This window comes from Urocitellus parryii, chromosome 4, assembly GCF_045843805.1.
Source record: "Urocitellus parryii isolate mUroPar1 chromosome 4, mUroPar1.hap1, whole genome shotgun sequence".
Taxonomy (NCBI): Eukaryota; Metazoa; Chordata; class Mammalia; order Rodentia; family Sciuridae; genus Urocitellus; species Urocitellus parryii.
Window position 1 is genome coordinate 191,229,675 of NC_135534.1, and position 19,948 is coordinate 191,249,622.

The 19,948-nt window shown below is 42.3% G+C and overlaps 2 protein-coding genes across 3 annotated transcripts; one reads left to right on the top strand and one right to left on the bottom strand.

The window, feature by feature from the left end:
• Positions 1–366: 366 nt before the first annotated feature.
• Positions 367–2,839, bottom strand: Pole3 (DNA polymerase epsilon 3, accessory subunit). Its single transcript, XM_026393310.2, has 4 exons — positions 2,639–2,839; positions 2,465–2,550; positions 2,038–2,156; positions 367–1,762 (listed from the first exon to the last, which is right to left on the bottom strand). The coding sequence occupies exons 1-4, from the start codon at positions 2,702–2,704 to the stop codon at positions 1,590–1,592; spliced, it is 444 nt and encodes a 147-aa protein (XP_026249095.1). The 5' UTR covers positions 2,705–2,839; the 3' UTR covers positions 367–1,589.
• A 155-nt stretch (positions 2,840–2,994) lies between these two features.
• Positions 2,995–18,467, top strand: C4H9orf43 (chromosome 4 C9orf43 homolog). Of its 2 annotated transcripts, none has more exons than XM_026393342.2 (12): positions 2,995–3,081; positions 5,000–5,187; positions 5,294–5,444; positions 8,659–8,716; positions 10,333–10,430; positions 11,574–11,640; positions 12,805–12,962; positions 13,625–13,775; positions 14,091–14,151; positions 14,422–14,510; positions 14,740–14,827; positions 17,917–18,467. In XM_026393342.2, the coding sequence occupies exons 2-12, from the start codon at positions 5,037–5,039 to the stop codon at positions 18,138–18,140; spliced, it is 1,296 nt and encodes a 431-aa protein (XP_026249127.2). In that variant the 5' UTR covers positions 2,995–3,081; positions 5,000–5,036; the 3' UTR covers positions 18,141–18,467. The 2 variants fall into 2 exon arrangements, with proteins under 2 accessions (XP_026249127.2, XP_026249125.2); XM_026393340.2 differs by lacking the exon at positions 2,995–3,081 and adding an exon at positions 3,414–3,497.
• The last annotated feature ends 1,481 nt before the right edge of the window (positions 18,468–19,948 follow it).

The window sequence follows — 19,948 nt, forward strand, 5'->3', positions numbered from 1 at the left end:
ATAAACAGAGCTGATGAGAATCTATGTGTAGGGGCCCAGCAGAGCCACAAAAGGCAGCACTCCTCCCTGAGAAGGAGCGGCATCTGCTGGTCATGCAAGGTGATGCAGGATTCCACATTTACAAAAAGTCTGGCCCAGTCCGCACCTCAAATACCAAATGGGGCACGATTAGTGGGTCTTCTTGAAACACACATCCTCAAATATATGATTTTTTTTTTTTTTTTTTGAGATGGGGTCTTGAACTCCTGGACTCAAGATATTCTCCTACTTCAGCTTCCCAAGTGCTGAGACTATAGGCGCATAACACCATAAGTCAGCTAGTATGTCATCACTTTAAACAAGAATGTTTTTTATTTGTACAAAGCATTATAATCTTTAAAACAGTCTTCGTTTACCAATAAACTTTCCATTGTATTCATTTAACAAATTAATGGTTAAACTATACCATACTACCTTGTCAAATCCCAAGCACTCAACTGAGACAAAAAAAATGCTTTGAAGCACTTTGAATGGAAAGAGAAAAGGCTAAGAAAGGCCAACAGAGATATTTTAGAAGAAGTTAAGGGGAATTTTTTTGGTGGGGGTGGGAGATTAAATTCATGAGCACCATCAGATTTCCCTTAAGGTTCAGAATTTATCAAAGAAAAATATTAAGATATGAAATTAGAACTAAGAAATATAAGAAACCTGCACTTTGGGATATTAAGCAGGTAATCAGAATTCCTAGATTGTGGATGAAGTTAAGTGAAAAAGGGAAAGAAAGTAGAGAAGAGTCAGAAGAGATAGAAAAAGGGAAGCCTGGGGGGTTCTGCACCTTCCAGGAGGTGACATTAAATACTAACGCTGTACAGTAGTAAATAGTGAGGGACATCTAACACTATGCCATCTGTTTTAAATAAGTAAGACACTGGCATCCCTGCTGGACTACCTCCAATCAATACTAATTTAAAAGCATATGTCCCCAGAGTGTAGCCATTCTATAGGCTGTATGTCTACAAGCAATCTAAAAGGACTGAAAGCCAAGTGGGATTAGAGGAAATGAAACTCAAATTAATGCAACTATCAAGTGATGAGATTACAGAGTTCATTATTCTCCCATAGCCTTTTAGTAGTTTTTTTTTTTTAAAGCTAAACCGTTCTGATCATTCTTAATAAGGTACTACTGCCAAATACTGTTACAAACAGACTGACCAATTTTTCCTGAGCCTTGACTGCCTCTGTAATATGGAACATGGCAGGCAGCATGGAAGTTATTACTTTTGTGGAGAGGCAAAGAGACTTGGGATCAAAAACTACCTAGCTGTACATGTAAGTAAACAAGATATATTAATTCGACAAATTAGCCATTCAGAATCCCTTAAAAAAAGTCATAACCTTCAGACTGATTAAGCAAAACAGAATTCTGTCACTCAGATGCTCTGAGTCTGGAAAGTGCTGGTTTTGATGATAATTCTAGTCAGTTTTTATTTTGATCTTCTCAGGCAAACATCAAACTTTGCCTGCTCTGCTCAGCAGGGAAAAGCTTTGCATAAACATGTTCCACATTTCAGTGTGGTAGCTTCCACAGAGCCATGACCTACCCTCCCTATTCAATTATCTACGTCCTCTTCTTCGTTCTGTTCTTCTTCTTCCAGTCTTTCCTCATCTTCTTCATTGTCCTCATCCCTGCTCCTGTCTTGCTCTTCTGAGTCTGTTTTTTTATCTTTGTCCTTCTTCTTTTGCTCTGAAGCTTCCTTCTTACCTTTCTGTTCCCGCCTATAAGCTGTAAGGAAGTAGGAGGGGGATTAGGAGGAGGATTGGAAGAGGTAGCAGCTAACCCCATGGCAATAATTGGAAAAGCTGCGGCTCAGGAGGAAAAATAGCCTGCCCAGCATGGCAAACAGATCTGAGGTGGTACATCCAGTATTGATCCGAGTCACATCCAGTATTGGTTTACTGGACTTGACAAGGACTCATGCTGAAAGCCTCAGGGCCAGGTGAACAGGTCATACAGGATGACCATCTTCTATGCGCTTTAGAAAATGGAAGGATCATTACCTTCCAGAGCTTCTTTTAAGGGGGTAATGAACCGCTGGAACTCCATCTCTTCCATGGCTGAGAGCACATCACTGGCATTGAGCGTCTTGCGCTTCCCTTTCATTGCAAAGTTGTTGGCACTGAAAGAAGAAAGGGCAAGCGCTGTCGGTGGCTGTGAGGCTCCGCTTGCTGTGTGCCAGCGGAGGGGTGGGAGAGCCTACAGACGTCTGAGATGCATGTATTGCTGTGTGACACGGGAAAGTCCTTTCCTTCTCTGAACTCAAGGGCTAAAGCAGCGTTGTTTTGTCGTTTAAATTGCCACACAATTAAGGAAGCTGTGAACCTCTCTGCACTGAGATGGGACCCAGTAAGGGTCTGTAGGTTCCAGACCCCAAACTCCGAGCCAGGTCTCCTGCGCCTCCCCTATCCCTAGCGGTGCCCGGCTCACCAGGATGTGGCGTACAGCACGAAGACACTGGCGGCGCGGGAGATGGCGCTCCGGGCCTCCTTGGAGATGTTGACACCGTCCGGGAGCTGTGGGGGGAGTCGGGGTGAGCAACACTGCCAGCCCGGGACCTGCTTCCCTCCTGCCCGCTCGTCCGCCCCCGGCCCAGCAGCTCACCGCCTCTTTAATGATCCTGGTGATGACAGCATTGGGCAGGTTTAAGTCCTCTGGCCTCTCCGCCATTGCCACGGCCGGGACCGAAGCTGCTTCAGCCTCCGGCCTCTTCTTCAGGCAGCTGCCGCGTCCGGACTTCCCGCGTCGCTACGGTATGACCCTTCCAGGCTTCCGTTCCATCCCACGTTGCCCACATTACGTCCCACAGTGCCCCGCGCGTCAAAACCGCTCTCGGGCCCCAGCCCCGCCTCTATCTCAAATCGTTGTGCTTCCGAAGTTTCCACACTACAGAGATTTTGGCCCGCCAGGGCTTCCGTCCTATCCCGCGGCGCTCGTTTCTCTCCTTATTTCGTCACCACGTCTGGGAACTTTCTCATGAACCTAAGTGTGGCTCACCGAAGCTTCCGTCCGTTCCCCATCATGCTCTGTGCCGCTGCTAGGCGACGGTACGGCCAAGGAGTTAGCGTGGGGGAAGGCCAGGAATGAACCTATGGGGTGGGGCTACTTTGGTCAGAGGCGGGGCTTGGTGGGCAGGGCTACCCCGCGGCGTTGCCCGCGCACCTTGTAGCCCAGAATCTTAACTGTTTGTAGTCAGCTTTGGTCTCACGAAGCGATGCTGTTTTGGGGTCAGTCTCTCGCTAATGATGTTTTCCCTTGTTCGGAAGGAAGCGGGAAATTTTTTCAACTCTATGGGAGAGGATGTCTGTCCTTAATATTTTCTCCCCTCACAAGTTTGTAATAATAGTAAAAGATAAGTCTTACATTTTTTCTTCCCCCAACGAGAATTGTTTTGCCAGCACAGTGCTGATGCTGGCGGTGTCGCGATACACCTGATTAGACCCCGGTGCACCCTTCGGACTGGGTAGGTAGAGCTGCCCAGCTGCCTATAATAATACAACATCAAAAGCAACCCTTTAAAATCGTATTTAATTTTTAGTTCATTAAATTGTTAATCGTACATCTTTCCCTGTCAAAATCGTCACCAAGGTTTTGCAGTGGCGTTTTAAGTTTTATTATTTTCATATTAAATAGGTAAAAACTCTCACTCCCACTGAGAACTAATGCTGCTTTTTTTTTTTTTCTGAAAACACATTGTCTCGGAGACTTTTTTTTTTTTTTATGTAGACATGATTACAGAGAAGAATTTCCCTATTAGGAGAAAAACAACAGAGCAAATGTGATGATAAATGGCAACTGGAACTACTTCCCTTAGAGACTATTGGGACTGGTGGGGGAACTCTGCACTTGGATAGAACACGCTTGGTTTAAAGACATCAAAAGCTGCTCAGCTCCAGCCAGTTGCTGTCTAGTTGGAACTGGGTCTAGTGTTGTCAGATGTTTTGATCTCTAAGAGGAACCAGAAGTCTGGACATTATGGACTATTTCAGTTTTAAAATACTGGTTCAAAGTGCCAACCAAACTAAACAAGTCATAGGCTAGGTGTAATCCCAGGCCAACAGTTTGTTATCTTTGATCTAAGTTAGAAGTTGTTTAGGATAGGGAGTTTGTTAAAATATTTGTACCCTTTCTTTTTCTCCTTCATTAATCATTAGATGTCACCATCTACAGAAAGCTTTATCAGTTTACAATCAATGAAGCCACAGAAATGCTTTAGATGGCTCAAACCTTTGGAATTTATGCTTCATTTTTCAATATGCTATAATTCCCATGCAGACAGATAAAATACCAGCGAAGAATGGCAGACAGATAAAATACCAGCAAGGAATGGCTTTGCTCAAATAACAAATTGGTAGGTTTGCAGCTACTTCCGAAGCCTTTAGCTTTTCATTTACTGACTGTGTCCTACCTATATGCCAGACCTTTTAATATTCATCAACTAATTTTTCATGATGACTGTGAAACAGGCTATCCTCACTTTATAGGGAACTGAGGCTCAGATTGGTTAAGTCCAAAGACACTCAGCTATTAAATGTCCAATTAGGAGAGCTTCTGAAGTCAATCTTTTTCCCTTCTCTTCCCTTCCCTGGAATTGAACCTAGGGGTGCTTTGCTACTGAGTGATATCTCCAGCATCCCCCCCCCCTTTTAATTTGAGACACTGTTTTGCTAAATTGCTGAACAGCTGGCTTGGAATTTGAGATCCTCCTGCCTCAGCCTCCCAAGTAGCTGGGATTACAGGCATAGGCCACCACGCATGGCTGAAGTTGATCTGCTTTCAAACTCTTACTTTTGAACTCATGCTGAGATACTTTCATGCTTGCTTGTTACTGAATCCTAAATTATCTTGTGACCACTATTTACCATAGAGGTTCAATAGAAACATTTTATGATTTGAATGCAAATTAAGATTGACTACATAACTAATGTGTAATATGCCCTAATCATGTGGTTGTTGATTATCCAGTGGGCTACAAAGCTGCAGGATTAGTCTGTCCTAAGCCATGGATTGGCCGGATGAGAGTCAATGGGATGAAACCACCTGCAACATGGCTATTTGTCAGCATCCGCAATGCTGGGCAGCTCTCCGCAGGATTGAGAGGGGCCATCCTCGAATCCTGGGCTCACCCTGCAAAACTTTTCTGAATATTGAAGGTGAATTAGTTAACCCCTGTCTTTTTCCTGAAGAGGTCCTTAAAGGGTTAATGTTTGACCACCTTTCTCCAACATGTTACATTTTTCTTCTGGTTTGCTTTCTCAGAGAAACTCCCAGTGCTCACCATTGTAAACATCTCAGATTCCTGCCTCCGGACCAAGAGATGTGCTCATCAAGAATTGTCAAAATTTACCTTCACCAAGGCTCATCCTTTATTGTCTCAGTGTTCAAAGATTGATGCCAAATTCCAAGGCAGGTAAATTATCATGGATTCTTCCTTTAACCAACTGTTGTCTCAAAATTCTAGATTGTGGGGGTGCTGGGGATGTAGCTCAGTGATGGAGTTGTTGCCTTGTATGTACAAAGTCCTGGGTTCAATCCTCATCACTGAAAAGAAATTGTAGGTTGTGATTTCCCTTGCCCATGTGGTGGGTTTCAAGAAAGCTGGATTAAAAAGAAAGTTTAATTTGGTTTAAGAAGTGGTGAGTAGCAATGGGAAACAAAAAGCATTTTTGCTTCTGTTTTGGGAGTTGGCTAATTTGTGGCTGTATTGGTTTGTACTTCATTACAAAGTACCATAGACTGTGTGGTTTAAACAATGAATTGATTTTCTCACCGTTCTGGAGGCTAGAAGTTTGAGATTAAGGTGTCAGCAGGTTTGATTTCTTTTGAGACATCTTTTCTTAGCTTGTAGAGATGGCTGTCTTCTCCTGTGTCTTCAGTGGTTTCCCTGTGTGTGTGTGTGTGTGTGTGTGTATGTGTGTGTGTCCCCTAATCTTGTCCTATAAGCATAACTGTCAGATTGGACTAGGGCCCACCATATGACCTCAATTTTCCTTCAATACTTTTTTTTGTTTTGGTACCAGGGATCAAACTCAGGGGCACTTAACCATTGAATTGCATCCCCAGCCCTTTTTATTTTTAATTTTGAGACAGAATCTTATTAAATTGTTTAGGGCCTTGCTAAGTTGCTGAGGTTGGCTTTAAACTTGAAATCTTCTTGCCTCAGCCTCTCAAATTGCCTAGATTTTTCACCATGACTGACTTCATTATCTTTTTAAAGACCCTCCCTCCAAATATAATCACATTCTGAAGTATTTGGGTTAGGACTTAAACAGATAAACCTTGGGAGACACAGTTCAGCTTCTGTAGGTCATCAGGAAATGGGGTCCACAATACTGTCATCCTTACTTTTTATTTTTAGGCATGGAACTTTTTATAAGCTCCTGGAGATAGAAAAATTGCTTTTCTTTTTGGCTCACCTACAAAGTAAGCACCCAATCTTGTTAATATATGAAATCAAGCGACAAGTATCTGTGGAAAACAATAACTTTTAAAATACAATGACCTTGTAGCTTGGAATCCAAGCACTAATGTTGGCCCTTGCAGTGATTTCTTTTTTCCTGTTCCAAGTAAGCAGTCCCTGTTGATTTTTCTTAGGCTAAAGGTGAAATAGGAAAAGGTCAGACTACTTTCAGGTTCTCTAGGACTTGAGCCCTAGGGAAAAGGCAGCATCTTCCAGCCAGGACCTGCAGTGTGTTTCACATCCACACAGACACACAACATACTTTCTCTCCTGCCATGCCCAGCTGTGCGATGTGCTGGTAGAGAGTGGCCTCTTCCAGTCAGTTCGAGGTTTCCTTCCGTTATGGTTGGATGTGGAATATCCCTCAAAACTCATATGTTGAAGGCTTGGTCCTCATGCTAGCAGTGTTCAGAGGTAGTGTTCAGAGGTAGGGCTTTGGGAAAGTAATTGGAAGATGAGAGCTAGAACCTCATCAGTGTGTTAATCCATTGATTCATGGCTGACTGGGCTATCAGGAGGTGGGGAAAACTGTAGGAGGTGGGATCTAGTCAAAGGGAGTGATTCACTGGGGGTGTGCCCTGGGCAACTATATCTTGTCCCTTCTCCTCTCTCTACTTCTGACTGCCAGGAGATGAGCGGCTTGGCCTTATTGCATCCTGCCATCATGATGATCTGCCTCATCATAGACCTAGAGCTATGGGGCCAGATGACCGTGGACTGAGACCTCTGGCTCCTCTGGCTCACAGTGCCTCTTCATTTATAGTAGATAGACGAAACCTGCCCATTGTGGAGCCTCTTTACTATCTGATTCTTCCAGTCATTGAGTCCTCTCTTCTCTGACACCAACTCTGCCTCAGAGTCATACTGATTTTCTAATTGTGCTTTTCTGCAACTGACATCCAACTTAAAAGCCCTCTTTCTTTTTTTTTATGTTTATTTTTTTAGGTGTGGATGGACACAATACCTTTATTTAATTTATTTATTTTTTATGTTGGTGCTAAGGATTGAACCCAAGGCCTCACAATGCTCTAGGCAAGCACGTGCTACAAAACCAGCCCCTAAAGGCCCTCTTTCTAATGAAGATTGCTTCATTAAGTCCCTGGTGTGGCCTATATATGGCCCTGTGAGAGCCTGCCTTCCTGATGGACCTTGTCTCTCTCATGTTTCTCTCTTTCTTTCTTTCTTTCTTTCTTTCTTTCTTTCTTTCTTTCTTTCTTTCTTTCTTTCAAAAGAGAGACAGAGAGAGAGAGAGAAAGAGAGAGAGAGAGAGAGAGAGAGAGAGAGAATTTTAGTATTTATTTTTTTAGTTTTTCGGTGGACACAACATCTTTGTTGGTATGTGGTGCTGAGGATCGAACTCGGGCCGCACACATGCCAGGCGAGTGCGCTACCGCTTGAGCCACATCCCCAGCCCCTCTCCCTTTCTTTTTAAGTAGGTTCCAGCCACGTTGTTGTTTCTGTTTCTCAAATACTTCACACTGCCTGCCTCAGGGCTCATAGACACACTGTTTCCTTTGGGTGGAATAGTTTCCCTTAGAGTAGAAATATCATCCATCAAACAATAACTCTACATTACCTTTCTTCCTCTCAGCTGGGTAATCTCTATTCTATTTTATGTCTCTTTGAATTTGCTTATTCTAGGTAGTTCATGTAAGTGGAATCATTCAGTATCTGTATTTTTGTATTTGTCTTCTTTCACTTGGCACAGTGTTTTCAAGGTTTATTTATATTGTACCATCTATCAGAATTTCAGGGTTTTTTTGATACTTGGGATTGAACCCAGAGACACACCAACCAGTTCTTTTATTTTTTTATTTTGAGACAGGGTCTTTCTAAATTCTCAAGGCTGGCCTCCAATTAGAAATCTTCCTGCCTTAGCCTCCTGGGTAGCTTGGATTACAGACATGTTGTGCCACCAGATGTGGCCTAGAATTTCATTACTTTTCAAAGAGTGTGAGAGACACAGGCTATGAATTTAGTTTGATGCAACAAACAATTGAAGTATTTGCAGTGTGCAATGTCTGTTAAGAGCCTCTACATTCATTTGGTTAGTATTAAACCCCAGGTTTCCCATAGATAAGTAGAAGGATTTCTCTCATAGCTCTAATTGTATCATTCCAATGTCTTTTGTGTCTCTGTTTCATGTTTGAAATTAATTTTTTAGGCATTGGAAAGGTTTACCTGACAAAAGATTGATCAGCTCTGCTAAGAGATCTTCCAAAGTAAGTATAAACTAAAAGGTGCTTTCCTCAACATTTTCTTTTTATCAGTGGGAATATTTTATTGCTTTTAACATTATTTTTCAGGATGACTGCAATCTCAACAATAATAATAATGATAATAACTGTCTAGTTTGGGGCCCTTATTATATGCTGGGCCTGGTGCTAATGACTTTATATGTTATATTGTCTTCAGGAATCCCAGGCACAAGTGGGATTGATATGTGGAGATGTGGTGTAGTTGAGAATTTTCTGTCTCTATCCTGTGTAGGTTCAGCTTCTAACATAAACATTGGCATCTCATAGTCAGGGTTGTTTGAACAGTAAAATGTCAGACCTAAAATGGGCCTTAAGGTCATCTAATCTGATGATTTTCAGACTTTTAAAAGTTTAATATGTGGTAAAAAATAAATTTTGCAATGAAAGTTTCCTGGAGTAATTCTTACTCTATATGTGTATGTGAGAGTGCTGATATTTTCTTTTCTATTCTATTTAATTTTTAAACAATTTGGGCCTTGATTAACCAAATTTGATTGTATGACCTATGAATAATTGCAGTTATAGTTTAAAAATCATTATGGTCTGTCTCATATATCTTATAGGTAAGGAAACTGAATTCTAAATGGGAAGTGTGTTGCTGAAGCAGTTGGCAAGTAAGAGGAAAATTAATGCAAAATTAGAACTTTAGGAAGAAAGACTGACTCTCCCACTTGCATGAAGTTTAAAGTCCTACTGGATGCCCTTTATTATTATTTTTTCATGAGATGTGTTTCTATTCAGTGTCTTGTAGTGGTTAATGTAAGGCACTAAGAGATGGTAGATGGTTTGAATGAACAAATCGCTTTACCTCTAACCTCTTTAGAATAAGAGAGTTAGGTTTAATTATTTCTAAATTAATTATATTAATAGGTATACATGAACATGAATCTAAATTCAAAAGGCATTAAGGAGCTTATAATGAAAAGGATTCTCCTTTTTTCCCCTCAAGCCAATCAGTTCATTTTCTCAGGGCAACCTTATTTTAAATTTTTTTTTGAGGGAGTATATATCTTAGAAGGAATAGGGATCAGATGATCAATAAGGTTTCCTTGAGCCCCAGTGTTGTAGGATCCTAAATCACTAGATGTGAGAAGAATTAATACTTCAACTTTTTTTGTAGATGCCTCTAATTGTAGACAGGGTATAAATAAAAGTAGAAAATTTGGTTCTGTGTGCACTAGTTCTCTCCCTGTTCCCCAAATGCTGATGGTATTATCTGCAGGGGATCTCAGTCTTAGGAGTGGAGAAGGAAGAGTGAGTGGTGTTCTCCTAAGTAAACTTCAAGGCACCCTCAAGGGGATAGTGTTGGAAGTTGCTAAATTCCACTCTAATGTCATAGGGAAGCAGGGAGATTATTCATTTAAAGATGCTTACAGAGGACCTGTACTGAAACCTGGTGAAGTAGTTTGTTTTGTGGAAGAATATTACGAAGATATTTGGGGAATGGGAAATGTCTTTTTATCATCTTCTAGGCCGCAGAACTCTTTAGTTACCATGGTAATTCAGCCCTTAGTCTGATACTGAATACAGGCAGGAGCCAGGCAACTCAATCATACATAGCCTTTATATCCTTCTTTTAGCTTCCAGTGTTAAATTTGAATGAGACAAAACTTCCTTGTCCTGAAGGTGTCAGAAATATGGTTGTAATCTGGATTCCAGAACCAGAGAAGAATGTGAGGTGAGTATCAGGTTAGAACTTGGTGTCCCTTTGATATTTGTGTCTTACAAATCCCTGAATCCTCTGCAGGCCTCTTTTTTTGTGATTTCCCTTTTAGCTACTTCACTGCAAGTAGTGGGAGAAGAGCAGAGAAGGTGATTGTGGTCTCTTGCTTCTGCCTCTTACTACACTGGAGTTGTTTTATGCGGTGAAGCTTCTCTTTATCAAATTTTACTTGACAGTAAATAGCATACAATATAGGGTCTAGTTTATTTGTGTGGTTTGATTAAAGATTAAAATGCTTTCTATTAGTGTTTCTTATTAGCTCTCTCAGCAACTCGTAAAATCACTCAGTGAAGCATAGGAACCTCTGATCTCCACCCTAAGGCCTAGGATAGTGGTACAAAATGAATACCATATAGGACCTGTATACAAAGCAGAGCAAGACAAAGATCATTTGGTGAAAGTTCAAAGATTTGCTAGTGTTGATAACCGTGGGGATATATTTGTGATCTCTGAGGCTTTCGGATTCTTAAGTGATTGTTTGAATTAGTTCCTTTCCTTTCTTCTTTTTGTGGTACTGGGGATCAAACTCAGGGCACTTCCTTGAGCCACACCTCAAGCCCTGAAATATAGGGCTAGTAGCCAGCTCCATGAGACAATCAGAAGCCAGGGCTCCTTGTAGCTTTCGGGCCACTCTCTTTGCCCCATGGCTTCTGTCTTCCAAGATGCTTCATAGGTGCCTTTTAAGGTCTAATTTTAAGGTCTAGCATGTCCATTTTCCAGACAAGAAGGAGGAAAGAGAATAGAGCAAGAAATACTTTTTGAGTTCTTTCTGTGGCTTCTCAGTGAGGATCCAGTGAAGAATCTTATAGATTTGGTCCTTGTGCTCCTTGAGCCATATGGAGGAGTCAAACATCACAAACATACATATATCATTTCTAATTTATATTCACTATAAAAGTAAATTACTAGGTTGTGGGAATGTTGGGGACCTAATTTAGATGTGTGAGTGAGGAGTCTTTTTTAGCAATAGATACTTTTGAGCTCCCAACCAGCTGTCTTCGAGTACTTACCAGAAAGGTAGAATTTTCATTATTCACAGTGACCTGGGTGTTTCGGCTTAAGATGTCTGAGAAAAAGTGTGGTTATTCTTATTTCAAGCTTAGCTAAGAAGACACATACTTTCCCCAGCCAGGATGAGAAGGAGGAAAGAAAGAAATTGGCAGTGGTGAGTTTGATTTTTTTTCTATTTTACCTAGCTGCTTTATTTTTTATTTCCACATAAGTTCAAACTCGTAATGACTTCTTCAACAAGCATATGTTGTACCCATGTTACCTGAATGCAGTTTTAGCTTTTATAAAATCCAGTAAACTCTTACTCTGGCATTTGGATGTTTGTTAATGCTATTTGTTGTGTCTTGAAAAACTTTCTTATTTTTGAAAAAAAATTTCTCTTAAGATGTGCAGATGTTTGGACTTACTATAATTTCATCAGCATACAGGGATTTCTCTTTGGAACCCTTTCGTCTGCTCCAGTCAGAGCTGGTTGTTCTCTATGTTCACACTTACCATCCTTGGATCATTCCCAACATCTTCCTAGGGATTCCCTTTGCTTCTTTTTAATGCTGTATGACTTGGTAAATTCCATGTATGTGAGTTTGATTTTTGTCCCATACCTCATGATGTTCCTCTGTATGGTTTATTTTCGTCTTCCTTTCTAGTCTCCCCTCCCCTCACCTTTGTTTTCTCTCTGAATGAACAGAATCTGCAGAAGAAAACCCTTCTTTAGGAATATTTACCAAACTTCTTCAGACTCCTTTTCCTAAGGGTTCCCTGTAGGGAAGTAAAAGAGCTCCTTGAAGAGGTGACAGGAGGATCTGTTGGGTAGTCAGGGGAACTTATTGGTTAGTTAAAAACTGAGCCAAAATGTGATGGAATAAAATTCCAGGAGTTAAAAGACCTGGGCTTCCAACTCTAATTCTACCACTTATGGGTAAATGCGACATTGAGTAAGTCGCAGAGTCATAGATCACTGTGTCCAGGAGCGTACTGTCTTGGTCCATTTCAGTCATCCCTGTGCCGACATCCCTGTGCCTGGCACATAGATAGACAATACTTATTTATTAGTTTGATGAATGAGTAAATTATGACCTCTTTGGAAAATCAAAACAATGAAAACAATTAAGCTCTGTATGATCCAAGTACAATAATAGGGTTGAGAGCCTGTGAGGGGAGAATGGAGTGACCCTCATGGTGGAGAGGATGTGGGAATGGCTAGAATGGGACTGGAAACAAGGAGTTTCACATGTCAGGCTGGAATATTGTTGGAAGAAATGGGCTCAAAGAGAGTTCTTTAGAGAGTTCCTTCTGTTTTTTTTTTCTTCTCTTGCAGGGAAACAAACCACCTCTGGATCACTCTGAAAGGAAGCACACAGAGATGCAGCTGAGATTTCCAGATGTGATGGTGCCGCCCCCCTCCCCAGTTCACTCTTTTGAATCCATACCTGGCTGGAGCAAATTTGCCATGCTGCCTCAGGATCTACTAAAGGAGTGAGTGTCATGGAGGCCTGGGGGAGAACAGAGTCCCTGCTTGTCACTGAAGCTAAGAAGAACCTAAGCATGTGCTCTTTCTGAGTAGGACAGAGAGCAAAGTGTTCTCCTGTTTGCTTACTGAATTATTAGTTTCATCAACAGGTAGTGATGATGGTAATCAACTGCCACCATCTACCAAGCACCTGCCATCTACCAGCCCCTGGGCTAAGTTCATTACCTGACTCTCATTGAAACCCCCACAGGAGGCACTAGATGAATTATGGATAAGTGGGAGGCAAAATGGTATATGTGGTTTGGAATGTGACAGGCTTTGGAGTCAGTATGGAAACTAACTTGGTAAATTTTGGTAATTTATTTCATTTCTTTGAGCTTTGTTTTCTTTGTATGCAAAATGGGTATTATAATACCTGTCTCCCGGGTGTTGTAAGGATTCAGTGGTATAATGCATATGAGCCTGATGTAGGGCAAATACTTAATGAACACAGCTGTGCTTATCATAGAAGCATCTCAAAGGTGTTACCGAATGAGTCCCTGTTGGCACAGACCTTTCCAGAACCAAAGAGGAAATGTCTTGGGATTTAGAGCCCATTACACTCTTCCTTGTCAGTGGCACAGACTGGGAAGAGCTGCTGCTGACTGACTGTCTGTGTCCCCTTCAGCCTTTTATCAGATGGAGGGAAAACCGTGCCTTGTCCGGAGACGAAGATACAATTGGCCATGATGAAAAAGAAGCTTCCCCTGGAAAAGAACCGACCCGAGAGTGCACTTTCTTCTAAGATGTTTCTGACTATACACAGCCTCACCCTGCAAGTAAGAGCCATGGCGCCCCAGAAGGAGAGGCCTGCATGAAAATCCAAAGTCGTGTCCTCCTTTCTCTGCTGCCTTTGCTCTTTCACCTGTGTCCCAGAAGTCTGGGCTCTATGTAGGTGGATGCCAGTGTGTGTGGGGTACTTGAGAAGAGCATGTTCTGTTTCCCTCACCTTTCTCTTCCTTGCCACCCCCCCCACCTGCCAGCTATGCAGCAGAACACTGGGTTCTCAAATGTGCTCGTTGACTAGATGAAAAAATGCATTGGGGGAAAGGAAAGGAACCACAGCAGAGCTTTTCTTCTTCTCCTTCCTCTAGACACCAACATTAAGATATTCTGAACATTTGAAGAAATTACATTGTAACCTGCAGGGAGAAGGTAAATTTTTTGTTACTACTGGATTTCCAGGTACTGCTTCCCCTCAGCCCACATATCTCTTACTTTAACTTGGTCCCAATTCAGTTACGTTGGTTGTTAACAGTCACATGGGGTTACATGTAGAACTCAGGAAACTGTTTTCAGGAAGGAGCCATCCAGAGGGGGTGAGAGAGTCACTGTAGTGGGGTGGGGAGGTCAGAGCAGGTGGCTAGAGAGGCTGGGGACTGTTGGTGAGAAATGTAATCTAATTGTTGGTTCTCTGGTCACTAGATTACAGAAAGCAGCAGCAACATCAGCAGCAGCAGCAGAAGAAGAAAAAGAAGAAGAAGAGGAAGGTGAAAACACCTACTAAGAAAAAGGTAGGGTGACAGTGAGGGAAGCACTGGCACTTGCTGGCCGGGAGAAGTCAGTGCAGGCTGGAATGGAGGGAGTGTCTGCAAGGAGGGATTCTGCCTGACCACTTTCTGGTTGTGAAAGTAACATTCCTATCTGGTTGAAGGTGTTAAGTTCCTTCTTTTCAACTCCTTTTGCAAAAGTTTTCTTTACTTCCCAGAGTCCTAATTCAGTTCCTCCTTATATGGGTTTCAGGAGGCTACAGAGAAAGCCACGAGTGACCCAGGGAGCCAGACGACTGCACAGAAGCATTCCATTTCCATCGATCTTAATCGTCTCCATGGTAAGGAGAACACGTGCTCGGTTGAGTGATGGAATCCCAGGACATAGCTGAGGCCAGAAAAGTCAACACATTTTGTCATTTTGAGACCTGCCTTAGTCAGGCACTTGAAATTGAAATGCTTAGTCTGGCTGGCTGGTCTACACATCATCCTTCCATCAAGTATTTACTAAGATGTCTGCTTCACGTGGGGATTTGAGAGCTGACTGTGAGCATGAGTTATGGTCATTTTTTCCCTCAGATCCTATCTTAGAAAAGACTGGCTTGAGGATCAAAGGGGGGCACAAGCCCAGGTTATCAACAAAATCCTTGAGAATTCATTGGCCAACAAGGCAGGGAATAGCTGGGGTTCCTCACAAAGGCCCCTGGAGAATCCTAAGGAAGCAGAACTCCAGAGCCCTCTGGCTTCCTTGCAACAGGCTGGAGAGTTAAGGAACCTCAGGCTGAAAGCAGCACATCCAGGAGGCAGCAGCCAGTTCCCAACAGGCAGCCCTTCCCTCTGCTCTTCATGCTGGAGGCAGGAATGGATATCTCCCCCTTTGGAGCCTTTATCTTGTCTGACCAGAAGGATATGGTTAACTTTGTCCCTTTGACATTTCTCAGCTTGAGTGGAGAGTGGGAGGGAGGGTGAAAGTCTCCCCATAAACCTTGTAAGACTATTCTGCTCTACTCAGACTGGACCTTGCTGGCTCTAACTTGAAAACAACTGTTTAATCATGAGAGCTCATTGTCTAATCATGGGGTACTGGGAGGGCTCAGGTGAGATGTCTCCTGAGAAGGATGCTGCCCTTGCTTTACTTCCCATCCCACTGTACTCTCTGATACCAAGATGTCCTCTAACCCAAAGATCCAAGAAGATTCTTAAGCTTCACATGGAAGGTGGAAGAATCAGGGCTGTAGCCCAGGGTGGGAGGTAACTTGTCCAAGGTTAGTGTCTATTCAGAATGATCACTACCTCTCCCCCAAATTCCATTCTGGTGCCCTGCCCCACGATGCCCACTACTTGCCCCCTCTTCCTAATGCCTCCAATAGGAGCCGTTTGTCTTGGGTGACCATTTTGAGTCATGTTCTTAGAGCAATGACCTGTCTTCACTGAGTTGAAAAGGGCTTTACAGAAGAGATTTTTAATTGGATCTTAAATAGGTTTGGGAGTTTTCCCAAAGGCACCTTGGAGGAGCATGGCTACTCAGAGAACATCCGGAAGTTCTCTGTGGCTGTAGTATTTAAGGGAGAGTGGTACGTCAGGCTAAAGAGGTGGGTAGGGGCTTATGTAGATTGAAAAGGCATTCAGCCTTTATACTTCAGGGTAGTGGTCTCCACCTTTACCACACACTGAAATCAACTGGTAAGTTTTAAAAACTCTCAACACCCAGGTTATACCCCAGACAGATCAGAATTTCTGGTGCTGGGAACCAGGCCTCACTGTCTTTTAAAGCTCCTCGGTGCTTCCAGTGTGTAGCTACAGTGAGAAGCAGAACTGATAGGAGCCTGCCAAAGGGCTATCTTTAGCACACCTCTGCTGGAAGCTTGGAAGATGTTTGTTTAGAGAAGGGGGCATTCAGAAAGGAAAGGATGAATGCTTCAGGGACTAGTTGAGGGAAACGGCCAATGCCAAAGAAACATAAAGCAAGAGACTTATTTTTATTTATTATTTTTTTGGTTTTTGTTTGTTAGAAGTCAATGTGCGCCAAGAAGGTGAATCATGTTCTAGTAAGAGTATTCATAAACTGTGAAAGGTGGGGTTATTGTTTCTTTGCTGCTATTGTGTGAAGATAAGTAACCCTTAAGTTTCTTGGAGGAATTCTGGGTCTTTTAACACAATTTTTCTGTAATTCTGTAATAGATGTAGTTATAGCCCTAGTTAAACATAATTACAAATAGAATTCATAAGGCCTTACACAATGTATGCATAGTTAAATAGCATATGATAAGCATGCACAATTTTATATGTTAATTAAAAAAATCGGAGATTTAGAAAATGGCCAATGCCAAAAAGAAAGCCTAACTCTCTTTCATGGAAGCTTGGAAGATGTTTGTTTAGAGAAATCATCAGGGTTTGTCCTTGTCTGGAATGGGGAGTCACTTATAGACCAGGGGTCAATTAGAAGCCCAAGAATGAGATATGAGATGCCGATAAGGAGACTGAATTGACTGGGTGGTCTGTAGGTCATAGAGCTTGGCTAGGTCAGGAGAGTGACATGAAATAGTAACTGTAGATGGAGAAAAAAGGAACAACTTTGAAAAAGGTGAATTTCCAACAAACTATGTAAGGTCCCAGTTTATGTATAACCAGCCTGAAGCACAAGCCAAAGTGATTTGCTATTTTTTCTCTCCTTCCTCTTTTTTTTTTTTAGGCTCCAGAGGTAGAATCACGCATGCTAGGCAAGTGCTCTACCATTGTTGTTTGAGCTTATTGACAACATAGAAATCACTTTTGTAGGTGATGGGACTAGAACTAAAATAGTGTGACTTCTGCTACCTTTTATTGATCAAAGAAGTCAGAGGTTAAGACCTCTCTAAGTCAGAGGTCCAACCCAAATTCAGAGGAGTGGAAATAGACTGCATCCCTTGATGGAAGAAGCTGCATGTTCATATGGGATGGGAGGAGCTGTTGGCAACCATCTTTGGAGGCAGTCTGCCTTTAGTTGACTGCTGGGAACACAGAGAAGTGGGTTCTGGCTTCATCTGGTCATTCCAGGGGGCAAAGAATGTGTGTAACTTCTCTTTATTCCTAGGAGGTAGGTCTCTGTCCCAATTTCTCCAAGACAAGAACCTTTTAGAAAAGTCCTTTTAGTTTCCTTATACCTACCCAGTGAATTTTTGGATTCCATAAGGAGACTAAAGATGGATGATTTGAAGAACTTCCTGAATTTCCTCACCACTATGGGAAGTAAGTTATTAGGGTGGAGGAATTTTAGTAGGTGACTGAGGATAGGGAGAACTGAACCTGTGTTAACTAAAATGGCTTGGGGACACAGTCCTCATCCTTTAGAGTGGTCCTGAAGACACCACCCCTTTCTTTTCTGTGCTCCAGTTTCACAGTTTTTTGGGAGAAGGTTACATGTGCAATTAATGGCTGGGTCTTCTTTTAGGTCCTGAAATATCTGAGGCAGAAGCCACTTACAAGGACGTCAGTGCTCCAGAGGAGGCTGTTCTGGAAGGTCCAGTTGCCAGTGGACAAAACATTTCAGGACAAATGACTGGAGAAAGCTGGAACCCTGAGCTCAAACTACTGAGGACTCTTCAGCCCACTGATGACGAGAATGAGAAGAACCAGCCCTCTGGGGCACAGAGTGGGAAGTCTCTGCAGACATAAGTTGAAGGCATCACTTAGGCCAGCCTTATCGGATACCTCAGATACCAGGTGTCTGAGGACAGTGACCTTTGACATAGGGTAGAAAAATGAGGGGAATTCTGTTCCAGAGGCTTCACCAGGGCCTGAGTTTAGAGATTTTTCATTTACTTCTATTGGCCTCTAAAATATGTGAGGGAGAAGAAGCCCTTTTAAACGTAGGTGACTTCTCCACTGGGGAGAATAATTTTAATGATTAAACACAACTGCTTCTCAATCAGAAGACTCATTCTCTGTTTCTTAGTGTCTGTTTTTTGGGTTACTCTTATATTTTCTTTGAAACTCTGAAAGGTTTCCAGTTGAGGAAGCTGAATTTGGCCTATGCACACCCCCATGATAGTTCTAGATTTCCCCCAAATTCTCTGGAAATTGTTTATTTTGTAGATTGGGTCCATAGCGTTATTAAATAACACTCACTGGGTCCTTGTGTATGTGGTACTAGGTATTCCTTGGAAGAGCTTATCACTTCAGTTTCTAAGGAATTGAGTCTACAGGGAAGTTTCAAGAATACTCAAAGATTTAGATAGAATCCCAGAGCCTCAGGAGTCCTATAGTTCAGTTTTTAGAAGGATTTTCTTTTCATGTTTCAGTCCTTAAAAAACTTTTATATTTAGTAGAATTTTACAGCTGCATAAAGGTAAAGAGAATAATATCATGGAACTCTCATGTTCATGGTACCTGAAACATGGTCAGGAAAGGCTCTTGAGCTGTCCCATGCTATAGAAAACCCTGCACTGACCCTTTTCTGGCCACATTGCTCCTTATGGAGAGAGAAGTCGGCAGGGGCACAGGCACAGGTTCCTCATGGAGACTGTATCTCTTCTTGAATTTTGCACCTGGCATCTGGAACCCTAAAATTCCCTGCCTAGATGGCCTCACCCCTACTTCTGTGACCTGTGTAGTACTCTTTCCTGGGTCCACTCTCCCCAGGGCAGCCTGCCCTGTCAGTGTGAATACCACTGGGTTTGAGGTAGCAGAGAGGAAGCTGTTTAAAGGGGGGTGGGCCTACAGCTTGGACATGGGGACAGGGGTCTCTGTCTGTGGGGTTCTTCCCAATACAAGTGAGAGCTGGAACAATTCACAATAGCAAGACTGTGGAACTAACCTAGATGCCCTTCAATAGACGAATGGATAAAAAAAATGTGGCATTTATACACAATGGAGTACTACTCTGCATTAAAAAATGACAAAATCATAGAATTTGCAGGGAAATGGATGGCATTAGAGCAGATTATGCTAAGTGAAGCTAGCCAATCCATAAAAAACAAATGCCAAATGTATTCTTTGATATAAGGAAAGTAACTAAGAATAGAGTTGGGAGGAAGAGCATGAGAAGAAGATTAACATTAAACAGGGGTGAGAGGTGGGAGGGAAAAGGAAAGAGAAGGGAAATTGCATGGAAATGGAAAGAGACCCTCAGGGTTATACAAAATTACATACAAGAGGAAGTGAGGGGAAAGGGGAAAAAAAACAAGGGGAAGAAATGAATTACAGTAGATGGGGTAGAGAGAGAAGATGGGAGGGGAGGGGATGGGGGATAGTAGAGGATAGGAAAGGCAGCAGAATACAACAGACACTAGTATAGCAATATGTAAAACAGTGGATGTGTAACTGATGTGATGCTGCAATCTGTATACGGGGTAAAAATGGGAGTTCATAACCCACTTGAATCAAAGTGTGAAATATGATATGTCAAGAACTATGTAATGTTTTGAACAACCAACAATAAAAATTAAAGGAAAAAAAAAACAAGTGAGAGCTGGAATGAGAAG